The sequence below is a fragment of the Camelus ferus genome, chromosome 8 (genome assembly GCF_009834535.1).
Source record: "Camelus ferus isolate YT-003-E chromosome 8, BCGSAC_Cfer_1.0, whole genome shotgun sequence".
Classification (NCBI taxonomy): domain Eukaryota; kingdom Metazoa; phylum Chordata; class Mammalia; order Artiodactyla; family Camelidae; genus Camelus; species Camelus ferus.
The window spans coordinates 44,763,582-44,778,874 of record NC_045703.1 but is presented as its reverse complement, the minus strand read 5'-3'; the positions used below and the strand labels follow the sequence as shown (position 1 = coordinate 44,778,874).

The 15,293-nt window shown below is 33.6% G+C and overlaps 1 protein-coding gene across 2 annotated transcripts in view; it reads right to left on the bottom strand.

Moving 5' to 3' along the window:
• Positions 1-15,293, bottom strand: part of LAMA2 (laminin subunit alpha 2) — a 516,055-nt gene that overhangs the window by 65,144 nt on the left and 435,618 nt on the right. For both annotated transcript variants that reach the window (XM_032484891.1, XM_032484892.1), the window contains exons 42-45: positions 7,079-7,195; positions 5,450-5,632; positions 3,837-3,842; positions 965-1,119 (exon numbers count right to left, since the gene is read on the bottom strand). In XM_032484891.1, the coding sequence (XP_032340782.1) occupies positions 965-1,119; positions 3,837-3,842; positions 5,450-5,632; positions 7,079-7,195 (461 nt within the window). The remainder of the gene's footprint in view (positions 1-964; positions 1,120-3,836; positions 3,843-5,449; positions 5,633-7,078; positions 7,196-15,293) is intronic.

Sequence of the window (15,293 nt, the reverse complement as noted above, 5' to 3'; positions counted from 1 at the left end):
GAGAAGGAGGAGGGGCATGGTAAGGGTATGTACAAAACAAATAAGCCACAAGGATATATAATGCAGCACAGGAAAATATAGCCATTCTTTTGTAAAAACTTTTAAATGGAGCATAATCTATAAAACACTGAATCACAATGTGGTATACCTGAAACTAATATAATATTATAAATCACCTACACTTCAATTAAATGAATGAATGAATAAATAAGTAAATAGGATTTTTGAGATAGAAGGCTTGGATATCTACAAAGATTTGAGTTTAAACCTGAAGACATGAAGATTGTTTTTTTTTTTCCCCTTCTATTTCTAAAATAATCATAAGATGACTTCACTAGGCTAATGTTTCATATTGGCATTTACACTAATCTGTCTTGGTTCATTAAGATGCTGCCTTCTAGAAAGTTCTGCCTCTATACTAATAGTTTTTTAACTGGGTTAATAAAGAGAACATTTTGAGACAAGTGAAGTGTTTCCTATTCTTACTCCAAAAAATTGTAGAAATTGTTTGTAACCAAAATAATTTTTGGTTGCTCATACTCAGACAAAAGAATATGCAGAAACTAATGGTTCCTCTTTGCTACTATCCATATAACCTTGCTCATTCATTGCTTCTAGAATCCCACTGGTTGGTCTTTTTTGCTTTCATCAAGAGCAAGGCACTGTCATCCATGCCTTTTGAGTATACAAAAACAAGGTTTCTGTTCTTAAGATTTGTATTAGCTCTATTCAAACAGTAATAGAACTTTCATTTCTAAAACAATAATTGGTGATTACTTATCTCAAGAAATTACTTTTAAAATTTACAGGAAAAATTCTAACCTTCCCCCTCCCCAAATAACTTCAAATTAAAGGAAAAAAACCAGACATCATTCAATAGGATACACTGGGGAAAGGTATTCCTTCTGGGAATATTACCAAAAATCACAATCATTTACTGATACTGAAAATCCAAAGAGCTTACAGAATTGGCTTGTTTCCGGGCTTGGTTTATCAGTTCTTTTATCTCAGAGATGTTTTTCTTCAGGGTATCCTCAAGTTCCTTGATGGGTTTGAGTTTATCTATTAGTCGATCAGCTTCTTGTTCTAGACTTTTCACAGTGGCATCTGCATCGGCAACTGATGGAACAAGATTAGTGCATACCACACATACATGTGCACACACAACACACAGGACACACACAGAGACACAGACATACATGCACATGTATGCACACAGACACATGCACACACAGAGAAAAGCTTAACTAAATAATTGATGGGATTTCATTTATCCACGTGACAGAAGTGAGGCCAAGAGAGTTGAAGCAGTTTGTGATGGCAGATGGAAATATTTTAGTTGGGACTCAAGCAGGTCAGAAGAAGAGAGGTTAGAGAAAGATGGCCAACACTCTGGCTTTATGATTAAGGTGAAAGTTAGCATTGAAGATCACAAATACGATAAACTTAATTCAATGCTTAATTTCTAGCTTCACCAAAAAGCTAATCTTTAGAGAATAGAACTGTAGTCATAGAATCAAAGACTTGGAAGCATCTTTAAAATCTTACCTAGTCTGTCCAAGCCAGATATATATTTAAATCAAGATTCTCACACAAAATTGGTTTTCTTTCTCTCTCTCTCTCTCTCTTTTTTTTTTTTTTTTTTTTTTTGGTTTTCTTTCTTTTTCTCACTTTCTTTGCACATCTTAAAGAGAAAAGCTATCAAAATGTCTTCTGGAAAACATTTCAATGGTGAACAGCCCTTAGGCTAAAGGCCTGTTATATTTTAATTAAAACTTTAATGCTGTAGCTCATTTTCATTTTGAAGAATAGTTGATTCTCCTGCTCTCTATATTAGGTTGAACCATACTAAACTGTCATTTTTTTGTAGCTAAAATTTTTAAAAGGTTGAATATTGATGATTTTAATAGGGGTTTAACCTTAAAATAATTGAATGTTATCACTGATTCAGAGATTTTCAGCATGTACTTTTCATAGGAGGACAAATAGCACATGGAAAATCAATTATTCTGTCTCTAGGATGCTGGCAGTCTTATCCAAACCATGCCATTTATTATCTGATTGAGCACAATTTGTTCTGTTTTCTGTCATTGTGACCTTGATGAAAAAGAAAAATTGCTTAAGGTCCAAGGCTACAGGCCTCGATGGACTATGAATGATCTGAGAGTTAATCCTTAAGGATGAATCAAATGTGCTCAAAAGGAAGTTATTTTAAAACTAGGTTTTAAAATAAGTATTTTGAACTCATGCTCATAAGTATGAGTTACATTGTCAGTAATGTTTAAAAAGAACACAGGTCTATTATTAACTTCGATAGAGTTGCTAACCTGAAATGAGGGTTACCGGGGTCAAAGCATCTTGTTACATAATTGTACAAACACAATTACCCTTCATTTCGTACACTTTAAGTAGACCATTGGTCCACTTTTCCACTTCCTTTAATTCCCCAATATTACTCTGATATTCTACAAATTATTCTGCGACTGAGAAAAAGTGATTTAGATTTCGATTCATGAGGAAGAGAAAAAAGGGTTAAGCTGAGACTACTTAGACAAGTAACGGGTCCTTTTCATCTAAAGCTCCCAGCTGTTTTTATCAAATGTTTCCAAATGGAACCTGGAAGTCCTCCCATCCCTGTTTTGTTTTGTTTTTCCCTCTATCTTCTGGAACAGTTGAAGTCATATGGAAACAATCTTCTCGAAGGTTTTAAAAATAAATCACCTGTGATATTGAGCCTGATGCTTTCTTGTGCAGTAGTTTTTGAAAACTTCACTTTCTTCCATAATTGTTTGTGCAAATTTTAAAATCACTTCTGAAGATAGATTTTGATAACTTAATGTTTTACTACAAAATTATCTCTCTTTTTAGGCTTTAAAATTTATTAGCCTACAGTTTTGCCAAGCCCTCTCTTACGTGTGAAATTTCCTCCCTTATCTAGTTAAAGCTCCTTCAGAACTTTGTCCATTTCTGCTTTGTTTTCCTTGATTAACCCTGTGAAGCATCTAAAAATTTTTGTCTGTATAGTCCTAAGAATCCATCACTAGGATTTATCACATCTAGTATTTTCTGTCTTCTAATTCATTAATTTTTTTCATCTTCTTTGTTTTAGTTAATTTTAGTTTGTCTGACTTACAGAATTGATTGCCTAAATTGTTTATTTCAATGCTTTTTAGTAATGTCATTGCACACAATTTCCACTTGGTCATATTTCTCAGGTTTTGATATGCTGGATTTTATTATTATTATTTTCTATTTTGCAGTTTTATTTTTGACATTGAATTTAACTATAAGATGTTTAAGAGAGAATATTTTTATATCTTAGTGCTTGCTCATTTGTTAAGATCTAATTTTATTAACTTTATTTTGTGCTTCTCCAAATATAATTCTCTTAAATTTGAGAATAATTACTTGAAAAAATGGGAGAAGCAAGCTTCAGGGGGGAAAAGCAACAATAACAATGTAGATTTAACCTATCTTAATCCTGCTGCAAAGAAATCATTTGGATTTCAGTGACTGAATTTGTGTTATCAGAAACATCATAATGTAGTTCAATCTGCAGAGGAATTCAATTTTCCACTTCTATGTGGGTAAAATAGGTACTTCACTAATTTTTCAAACACAATTGAAATATTTATATCAAATACATTCATATACTAACTTTTTGTAAGGCAAGATTCTTTCTATATATCTAGCATTAATACTGTGATGCTGGAAAGAATAGCTATCCAATATTTACAGCAATACCAAAACATGGTAACATGCAAAGCTGAAGCTTTTTGCAATAGACAATCAAGCATAAAAATTACTAGAAGGAATGCAAATAAACATATACATACTGATTTCTGCAGGTAATTTCATATGGAAGTAAAACAAAAAATAGAAAATTCATGAGAAAATATCTATAGATATTATACAGTAGTGACTGTAAAAAATGGTACTTTTCACAAGACTAATTACCAATAAGTCAGACTAGTATTATCAAGTAAAAGTCTACAAAAACAAGTCATTTAGCTGGCCATTGTTCATATTAAAAGGAGATTTATTATAATATTTTAATAAGATAGAAACAGACCCAGTTTAATTAATGTTTAGAGATATTAACTATTTCTTTTGATTGATGATAGAATCACAGAAGGTAGGGAGAAATATCTCATTATACAAAGGCCACTATCAGTTGAGAATTAATCTGAAAATGAATGAATGATATCTTAAATTATAGAATAAGTAAAAGAGAGAGAGACATTTACCTTAAAACTTATTTTCATTCATTTTTTGAGGGGGAAATATTGTGAATTGGCATGCTTCTGAACCAGTTATACAGATGGAACCTTTGAACTACAGGGTTAAGCTAACTCTAGGATTACAGAAGACAAAATTTAAAAACTGTGTATCTCCTCTTTTTCTTCCTTGAAGACATGATGAGTAATGAAGTCTTTCTCCCTAGCTCTGAGGTGCACGTTAGATTGTTTGTACTTGCTCATGAAGGAGTTAGGCTAGTCAGTATCTAGTATTTCACAGCATCATTAGCATTGGATATGGGGCTACATTTGAGGCTAAATTGCTGAAAAATCAGGCTCCACTCCCCAAACAGTATCTGGATTATACAGCATATAATATCAATAACAGTGTTTTTGTCATTATTTTCTACAAATGTTTTGATTCCCAATAAATATATTGGTATTATAGAAAGAGGGCTAGTCTCTTGAGAGTGACAAATACAAAGAATCTAGCATATTCTTTGGTGAAATCACATACTAAGATAACACTTCATCACTTTAAAGAATGGAAAAATATTAAAAATCATACTGTTTATCGACTACACTTAATAATTTAAATCATCATTATAGTCAGTTCTCCCACCTTTTTTCAGTAAGTCTTTATTAACTCAATATAGTTTAATGTAATATACAAAAGATGTGAAGAAATCTTGATAAATTAGATAAATGCTTTAATTTCCTGAAAATTTTAACTGACTAGAATCTAAATAATATCAATATTTTCCAATGTGAATGTGTTTCAAGTTGATACCACTTTAATATCTTGTTCTAACAGGCCTGCTAATAAGAGTGCTCCTTGACCTCTAGGTTCCATGCAATTTCACCAACTCTGAGGATATAACTTCCCAAGTATAACTGTATTTTCAATTACACTGAAGGATTAAAAAGCATGTGGGCATCCCTACACTAAATATCATGCAGCCTTTGAGAATTCCTACTTTCCTCTCAATTGGACAAAATTTGAGTAAGTAAGCACTTGGGTGGAGCTGGGAGCCTTGGATTCTGGCTCTGGAGATGCAGGCACTTAATTCCTGGGCCCTTTCAGTCTATGAAAGGAAGAGGCAGACTCCATCACTAAGAGAGTCTCTTCCTTCTCTAACAGTTATGAGTCTAGGACCCTTTAAATTGTGAAGAAATAAATGACATAATCAAAGTGAAAAAGGAGATCTTACTGTTCTTTGAAGGATCTTTTACCACAGCATTTGTTTTGGCTACGCTGTCTGCTAGCTGATTGTAATTTTTCTTCAGGCCATCAAGGTTCTGGTGGAGATCTTTAATCTGTGCTAGTACATCTTTAGCTGTGTTGTTGGCTTGTCTTGCTTTGTCTTTAACGGTTTGCAGTTTAGTGGCCGTGTCTGTCAGCAGAAGACGATATGAGAAACAAAACAAAGGGTCTAGAGTTAGTGGCTTAATCCATGCTTGTCAAAACGAGGCTGCGGCTGGCTGACCTCAGGGACACACGCTCAAAGAGAAAGGCTGAACTCTGTCTCATTCGGTTATAGCAAATGAAGCACATTTTTAGCTAAATTAAATTTTCTCCAGGACCTTTGCTATGAATGCCTGATTAGCCCTTAAAATAGCAAAGTGATTATTCTAAATGGTCACTGTGTAAGGGTATATTGTGATTTGCTGCTGAACATTATTAAAAAGAGAAATTTATCGAAATTAATCATATAGCTTCATTAAAAGTAGGTTTAAGATTTAATTTGCATTTCTAGGGTGGGGGAAAATGAATGTATTTTAATTTTAGGATGGAGAGGCTTTTTCAGGTACTAGACCATATGTCTGTATATTTATATTTGTTTTCAGCATTGGAAATTTTCTATGTACTTCCTTACTAAAAATTTAGGTTTTTTTAATGTTAAAAAAAGTAAAAATTATTAAGATTTTAATATTTCCTGTGTTGTATAAATATATGCATTTGTTTCCTTGATCATAATTTGTATAAAATACATATAGTACATATATGTATTCTTACTAGTATGCGTAGATTAGTGGTTAAGATCACAGCTTCTGAAATTAAATTGAGGGGTTCGAATCTCCTGTATTCCTCTTTTATCAATGGCCTTCGGTATACTATGTCTAAGTGTGTTCCCTGTAGAGATAATAATGCTGTTCACCTTGCAGGACTAGAATGAGGATTACATACACTTAACATAAACATATTGAGTAAGCACTCAATAAATGTTAGCAACCCTTGTTATTGTTTAACCTTATTATGCTATTAAAAATACAAAAATATTGTCCCTAAAAGAATAGTGCTTTCAGGAACTAATACCAAACATTAACTCCAAGTACTTGTAATAGGTAGAAAGATATTGCAGACATGGTTCAACTCTTCGCGTTTTTGAAAGCTGAAACGTTTAAGGAACTGAACTTTGCCAAGAAAGATGTGCTGAAGGGCAGTTGGCTCTCACCAATAACTGTAGGCACTGTAATAAACTGCAATTTTGTGGTAGTAAATCAACAGTTTAGAGAATAGTGTCTGTATGATTTTAGTCTTTCCCAGCAATATAAGATTTTCTGGGCTGAAACACGGAAAAACAATATAATAATAAGATGGCTATATTTTCCTTTTTGTAACATATTCCTATGGATGTCAGCTAAGGCAGCAAATGATGAGAAACATCACAGTGTAAAGTATGATTTAGTTTCTCATTCTCACAAAGAATTCATAAGAAAGCCTGTATCTAATAGCCTGACAACAGTACAAATATAATGTTAGAAAAAATGGTAGAAGTTAGAACATTCTTCAAAAGTTCCTATCAACTAGCAGAGTTTGCAGTGCCCTAAATGCTTACCATTTGGAATGGCTGATAATTTTTCCAGAGTGTCATTCAGAGCTCTCAAGAGATCCCTGTTTCTAACATTGGCATTTTCTAATCTGGCTGTCAAGCCATTCAGACGGTCCTCATTTTCTGTGAACAGAAAACAAAAAAGGATGACACAATTTTAATCATCTCTGAGGTTATAGCTGGATATACAATTTTAGGTTAGTTTAGTATAAAGTTAATTAAAAGCAAGAAAATTGATTCAATTAGTTTATTGGCATCTGTCCATAAATATATTTCAGATAAGAATATAAAATATGTGCTTATATGACCATTTGACATTTCAACATGTTCAACAATTACATTTTATTCTTGGTATCTGATCTTTACTTGACTTAATCTGATCGCTTCCTATGGAGAAAAAACTTTGAAAGGATTGGTCTTTATTGCATTTTTAATGATGCTTTCTTGACACCACTCCTACTAATTCCACTTATTTTAAAAATTTTATTACCAAAATGGATCGTTGGATTAGCTTTTAAAGATCTCAAATAGATATGATTGTTAAGCAGAATCTCCCAACTTTAGTAAACATCACTTATTAATATTTATTTGAAACAAATAAAAATCAAAGGAGTGGAAAAATAGCTTCTAGCACATTTCTAATAAACTTTTTTTTATAGAGAAAATGATACTTTATAAGTTGCTTCAAGTAGGCCTTATATAGGGTTTTTTTCCCTGCTACTTTAGCATGCTTTCTTTAACACTAGAATAAATCATTTATTAGAAATTATGTAATACTACAAATGTGAATTTTCCAACTTCTTTCCACCAATTTTTAATATTGTCCAAACTTCAGGTTAGTTTGTATTATCATAGTAACTAAGTATTTTAGAGTTTAGTGTAACAATATAAAGGGTGAAAGTCATGAAATCTTTTAGAGGAAAGAAAATAAAGATCCAATCTGCTGATATAAGTATGCAAATTTAGAAATTTTGCTTAGATATGTATCAAACTGCAAATGTATCAAGACTGAATCTACCTTCTTTTTCTTACATCATTTAATAGTGAATGGTGGAATTAAAAAAAATGAATGTTGTAAAACCCTATGCTTCCTGCAAACCTTTTTACCTCTTCTGACTGGATAAAGCAGATAGTTTCTTGAAGGTATTTTAAATAGTTTATTATGCCATGATGTTGTTCCTTTGGGAGATGCATACTAACTGTTTAAATTAGCCCCTCAGAAATGCAAAATGTGAATAAAAGGTGGAGTCCCCAAGTAAGGAGGAGCATTGAGGAAGAATCAGGAAAGAAAGGATGCTCTCCTGATCTGGACTGGCCAACATTTAGTGATAGGCATGACCGGCAGTCACTGAGTATGCGTATGTGCCACGTTTAGGGTTCTAATCCTCACGATAACTTTTATGACGTATGTGCGGTTATCATCTCCATTTAACAAATGAGGAAATTGAGCCTTAGAGAATTTACATCAGTTTCTTAAGGTCACATGATTAGTAAACGATAGACTTGGCATTCAAATCCACACAGTCTGATTCCAGATATTATGCTCTTTAATGCATTCTACTGGAGGATTGGTAGTCACAACCAGGAGTCAGTGGAGCATATTAGATAGCAGGGCTCTTCCCCACCACCTGCTCCCCATCCTTTTCCCTTCTCTCCTTCCTCCCTCTCATTTTCTTCTTTGTTGCCTTAAAAAAAAAAATTGGTCATGGTAAAAAAAAAAAAAACCTTATGAGCCTCACATAAGCAACATATATACAATCAAACTGGAATAATTTGGAGAGGATTAGCAATGCCCATTTGTAAAACCACAGACAAATGTGCAAAGTGTTCCATATTTTTAAGGACAATCAGCAAAATATAAGAATAGGTAGTTCACAATAAAATAAATAAAAACAATCAATCACCCAATAAAATAAAGCACCCAATATCATCATAAAAAATACAAAGCAAAGGAACTGTGAGATATCATTTCTCATCTATCAGAATGGGAAAAGTCAAATGTCTGATAATGCCAAGTGTTTGCAAGAGTGTTGGTGCAAGTGCAAACTGATGTCATTATTTAAAGAGTAATTCAATACATTTATTAGAATTTTAAGTAGACATGTATCTGGCCCAGCAAGTCCACTGACAGAAATTTACCCTATAGATACTTGTAAAAGTATATCAATATATATCTTCTAGAATATTCATTAGATCTTTATATTTAATAGCAAAAAAAGGGAAATAGCAAAAATGCTCAGTATCGGGGATCGTTTGTCTCAATATGGCATACGCACACAATGATATATATGCAGTCTTTAAAAAGAATTAGATGAGTAAGCGCAGATATGGAAAAAAAACCCCTAAGACCTTTCCATGCAAAGATGCAAGGGCCACCATATATATATGTTGACACATATAAAAAATTTTTGGCAGGATGGGGTCCAGCGGTGGGTAGGTGGGGAAGAACGTCCCAGAGAGCCTTGACAGTATTTACAGCAGATAAAAACTAGGAGCAGAAAAAGTAAGGAAGTTAACCGTGGTGTGAGGGGCAGTTTACTAAAACCTTTCATTTTATATCTGGTTAAATTGTTTTCCCTGTGCAAATATTTCTGCTCTTTTATTTAAAACAGTTAAAAAAATAAGAGACTTAAATTGGGGAAGACTGTTATCTGCCAACACCAAAACTGTTGTTCTCATCACTTTCCTGGTACCCAGAGTGGGTAGATCAGGAGAGACTGTATCTTGCAGAACAGAGCCAGAACAGCCTTGATTTCATTGTGTGTCCACCCCTTGTAGAGGGAGTGCATTTGGCTTCTTGGAAGAACTGAACAAGCCACTGGCAGCTTGGAGAACAATCCTTGCCTTTATTGGCCTTCATCTGGAAAGAACAGCAAAGGGAAGGGAAGATAGGTGGAGAATTCTGAACCATCAGTGTTCTGGATATAAAAAAGAGTACTGAGCATATTAATTAATGATTCACTCCAATTCATATCAGGGTTTTATAGGCAGACAAATTTCACCACTGTTATACTACAGTAATAGAAGCACAGAATATTGTTTGAGGCATCTGCTTTTAAGTTCCAAGCTAAAGACCTGCTGAAAAACAAAGCATAAAGTATTCCAGCAAAGCCTGGCTTTAAAACATCAGTATGTCCATTTCAGTCACTAAGACATTATTATTTTCAATTCTAGTCCTTCAAAATATACTTTCCAAGTGATTAGATTTTCTCCTCTGTCAGTCACAATTCATCTTTCTTTTGATACTGCTGTTATTTTTCACTGTACTAAAATAAAATCTTTGAATAGGTTTTATAAAGAATATTTTCTGAAATAAAGACAGTCTGATTATGACTGTGATAGCTATATGAATTCCCTGAGAATAGTTAAAGGCTGCTCTTTTGATATTAACTTGGAAGTCTTCATCAATTAAGGAAATGGTACAATACAAATTTCATTTCTTAGTTTCTTGATTGGATTTGATTTTTTAAAATAATGAAACATTCAAAATGTTCTGGCAAACAAGGCATTCATGTATAGTGAAAAAAACCATTAATTTAAAGGGCATTGCTTGGTTTATACTATTTTATGAATTCTGACAGCAAATACTGGCTGAACAATCAGGCCAATTATTCAGAAGAAAGATTGATCTGAAGAACATTGTTACTGCCATCCCTCAAGTTCCAAAGCAGTAATTTTGTTCCTCTGCTTTTTGTACTAGAATGTCAAGATGTGAATATTCTGAGCCTGTTCTGATTTCTTTGTTTTAGCTATTTAACTCTGATTTCTTTTAACTTATCCTTTCTTACATTCTGATTGTTTTTTCTGAAGTAATTTTTGGAATTTTTCAAACCAATTCTAAACATTTTATGACTTTGTCAGTCTGATTCTTCAGATGAATAGAAGTTGTGTACAGAAAAGAACTGCAGATTTTTAAATGGAAAATTTACAAAATGATAGCCATGAAAATCTAGAAAAATAAGCACTCCAAGGCTGGCTTTAAATGAAAATACATACGAGGCAGAGGTATCTACAATCAAAATGTGAGAAAGAACCCACGTGGTATAGTCTGAACTGTAACATGGCCAAAGAAACAGAATTGTTAGTAGTAAAAAAAAAAAAAAATCCAACCCAATTCATTACTTGTGATTTTTTGAGAACAAGAAAGGCACCCAAATTGTAATCCATAGTGCCATCTTGTCCATTTTACTCTCCTCATTTCTTCAGTTTTCTTATTTATTAGCTGTAGCCAAGTCACTCATCTTCTCTCTAGATATCACACCCGCCAAACCTCAAAGGCTACACAGATATACCCCAGCTTTGGTTCTCCCTTTCTCATCTGGTCCTCACATGTTAGAAGACAAATGTCTAGGCATGGGTTTGGCAGAGGCAGAGCTCATAAAGCGAGGGTAAGAAGCAGAGCAGCCAGGACAGACTGTGAACGTGTCTGACAATATCACTCCCCTTTGTTGCATAACCATTGGCATTGAGCGAGGCAGACATATTCAAAATGAAAATCACCAGACAGAGTTATAAGTTACTTCCATTAATAATATGCATTGACTCATGTTGACCTTGTTCCTGGCACTGTGCTAAATATGTATTAGAGTTTAGTTTACTTAGAATTGGTAACATTGAACTCTGCTCTGTAATATCTCAAAATAAAGCTGTTACAAGTTATTTCTCTGATTATTAATGTCTTTTAAAAAATCCTAGCCATTAGAAAACGTAGTATGATTGGTGCAATAAAATAATTACAGGATTTAGAGTTGGAAGATGTGGGTTCAAGTGTCATTTCCATCCCTTTTACATGTGTAAAATGAAGATAACACCTTCCTTCATATGATTGATACGAGAAATAAATTAATTGAAGGATGTAAGACAAAGTGTTGGATTTATCACAGGCAGTTAGTAAATGATAACAAAATAATTCTTCTTGGTTTAATAATTGTCCTGGTGTGTTTGCCAGTTTTCAATAATGTTATTTATGATTAGCTACCTTCTGTGTTTAAACTGCATAGTCCAGAATCTAAATTTGTCTATTTCCTTTTTATATTTCTTGAATATATGTATATAGCCCTAATTTTCAAGTGTAAGTGTAAGGATGATTTTTATAGATTTTAAGGCGAGTGTTCTATTTTGGCTATTCAAACTTATATAGTTAAGTTCCTCAAATGCAATTTTTTATTTTTTATGAACATGAACACACTACAGATAAATACCTTGAGAGAATTCCTCATTCACAAAGGTGAATTTTGTAGAACTGTTTTTAATTTTGAAGGGATTTAGTTAAATGGAATCTACTGCCAAATTGCCATCTGGATAACATTTTGCAAAGAAAATCTTCATTACCATGACATTTGTCTTATGATCTACTACTTGCATTCGATATCACTTCTGATTTGCTCCTTTGCCAAAAATGGAGGAATATCCTCTTTAAGATTTCTTTGTAAAAAAAATTTTACAAGGCTACAAATATACTTCATCTTTTGTTCTAGATGCTCCTTCTAAGTTAGAGAATAGGTTAATCTCCGCAGTGCTTCCATATGCAGTTCTGAAGCAGAAAGTTTGGTATAGGCAAGGGGTCTGTATGAGGTCATGTGGAAACCTTGATTTTGACCTTTCCGGTAGTGAGAGATTCCTGCTACTCTTATCCATTCAGTCATTCATTCATCCATCAAACATTTGTTAGGGCCATGAATGTTAATGTGTCACCTTCTGCACTGCAGCAGAAGCCCAGAGGTTTTTGTCCAGCAGTGGTTAAAAGCATCAGCTTTGGAGCCAGACTAACTTGGACTAAAGTGTTGACTTCACTCTCTCTTCTCTCTTCTCTCTCTCTATGCTGTTTATTCAAATTGTTAGTATTTCTTCGACTTAAATGATTTTGTTTTACATACCAAAGGTAACCAATGACTAAATTATATAATATGTGATTGCTCTATACAATTTATTAATTTTATTATATTACATTATATTTTTATCTTTGGATATTTTAAGAATATAAGGGGTACAATTTCTCTCAAGTAACTTTACTATAATTTTCATTCACTTATGTAGTCCTTTGTCTTCTTAATATTGAGATCTCCAAAGACTTAAGATATCAGGATAGAGAGGAGTCCTGTCTTCAGCCAGTAGAATGAAAAATCAAAATGACCAGACATGGAAAACTCCACGTGGTTCCTCTAGGACCAGCTCTAAATAAAGCCTGACTGTAGGCCTGAGGCTGGTTCTGTGTTGGCCAGTAAGGTATTCTAAAAGATATTGAATTTAAATACTTTTGAAGTAAGACAAGCACTCTGGTTCCAATAGTTCCTTCTCTTCCATGTCTGGCCACTATTTTGCCACTTTTCATTTGAATTCCTAAACTGAGTCCAACTCACTTTAACTTTCTCTGTCTTCTCTATTCACACTCCCAAAGAGGAACTAAAACTCTGTATGAGGAATCACCAGTTTCTACAGGAAAAGGTTGTTTTGTTCCCCAGACTTCAGTGGGCTAGGGGATCTAGGCTTGATTTCATCCATTTAGTCTAAGATTATTTTTTGTCAGTGGAAAGGGTTTTGTTTTTCTTTCACATGCTCACCTACGGGAAGGCTGATTCTGGCAAGCGGCAGTGTGCAAATTCAAAAGGAGTATATTTTAATAATATAAAAATGCCCTAGAAAAAATTTAATTCCTATATCATACTTTGTTTAACATCATTGCAATATTCCTGTTTATTCTCTTTTTTCTGATCTGAAATAATAACACAGACTCTTAACAGGCTAGTAATTGCAAGTATATTATACTCATGATCGCAAAACCATTCTGATACACTTGTCTAGACTTATTGACTCAGTGTCTGGAGGATCATAGTATAGAAGGAAAGTATGGATTAATTTGATTAAAATTAATGTTTGAAATAACTCTGGCACTGTGCTGTCATGCAATTACTGATTCCACGTTTTTGGGCTTAGGAATAGATCTTTTCATTCCATATGAATGGTCATCATTCCCATTTTACAGAAATGTTATCTATTTGTTCCTAAGTAATTAAATAATTTCACTTATTTTGGGCAAGGATAAAAAGTAGGGATAAATTAAGAAGTAAATAAAATTGAAAAGTTATTCCATATAAGATATATGATTGTAAAATCTTAGTATTTTTCAGACTTCTAATATACCATCCCTACTTCATTCCTTGTCCTGTACACTTTCCATGAGAACCTTAACTGGCTATTTTATAGACAAAATCTCTTGCCAATCTGAAAAATAGTATTAATTCACCCGGTGGCATTCATTTATCTTCTCTTTTGATCATCAGTTTGGACCAAGCCCCACATCCATCAACAAAACAATTTTTATCTCCATGGACATTCAATCAATTCAATGTAGACTGGCTTCAAATCTCAGATGCGCACAAGGGCAAATTTACTTTTAACAAATGTATATTCAAGAATTAAAAAGCAAAACAAATTGCCCCTGGCAAGTTTAGACTCCTCCAAGGCAAGGACAGCATAAAAATGGCAGGGAGCAGCACTAAGTCATTCCTGACTAATGCTCACAAACTAACTGGATATTACTGAATCGAATCAAGTAACAAATTAGAGATATGGAGGGTATGCTGGCCCACCATTTTTATTCCTTCATAGGAAAAGAGGCACCATAGAGAGAAATGACTAAATCTCGATTTTAATAGCTGCTGTCAAGTATTTTGCTCTGTAGGGCCTACTTCAACAGTTCCTGGTGGTAATATATGGCATTTCCCTGATTAACAGCCATTTTATAACTTGTATAAGTGGCCACAAATCAGGGGAAATGTCATAATGTAGCAAGAAAACACTCCCATCTTCGTCAGAGCCTTGGCTTGGATTTCTGGAGGAATTATTACTTGAGTAGTTTGTGGGTTTTCATTACTTTAAATAATGTACTACCTGAAGTACAGAAGAAGACATTCAAACTAATGAACATTTCTGTCACCTAACCCTTTCTACCATGCCGGGTCCTAAGATTTCTTTTCCCCTTAGAAAAACATTCCTAAAAATGGAATTCTTTTTTTCATTTTTATAACATCAGGGTTTGGGAGGAAAGAGAGGCAAGGGCAGGGCTGGGAGTGGGTGAGGTGACTCAGGTATTCATGTCAGGTGTGAAATTCAAAGGGGCACCCAAAACTCAGTGATCCAGATAAAACTGTTTTAATGCAGTATTTTTAAAAAATCAAAATTAATTCAAGGAAGATCAATAATGGGCAAACTGTTAAACTTT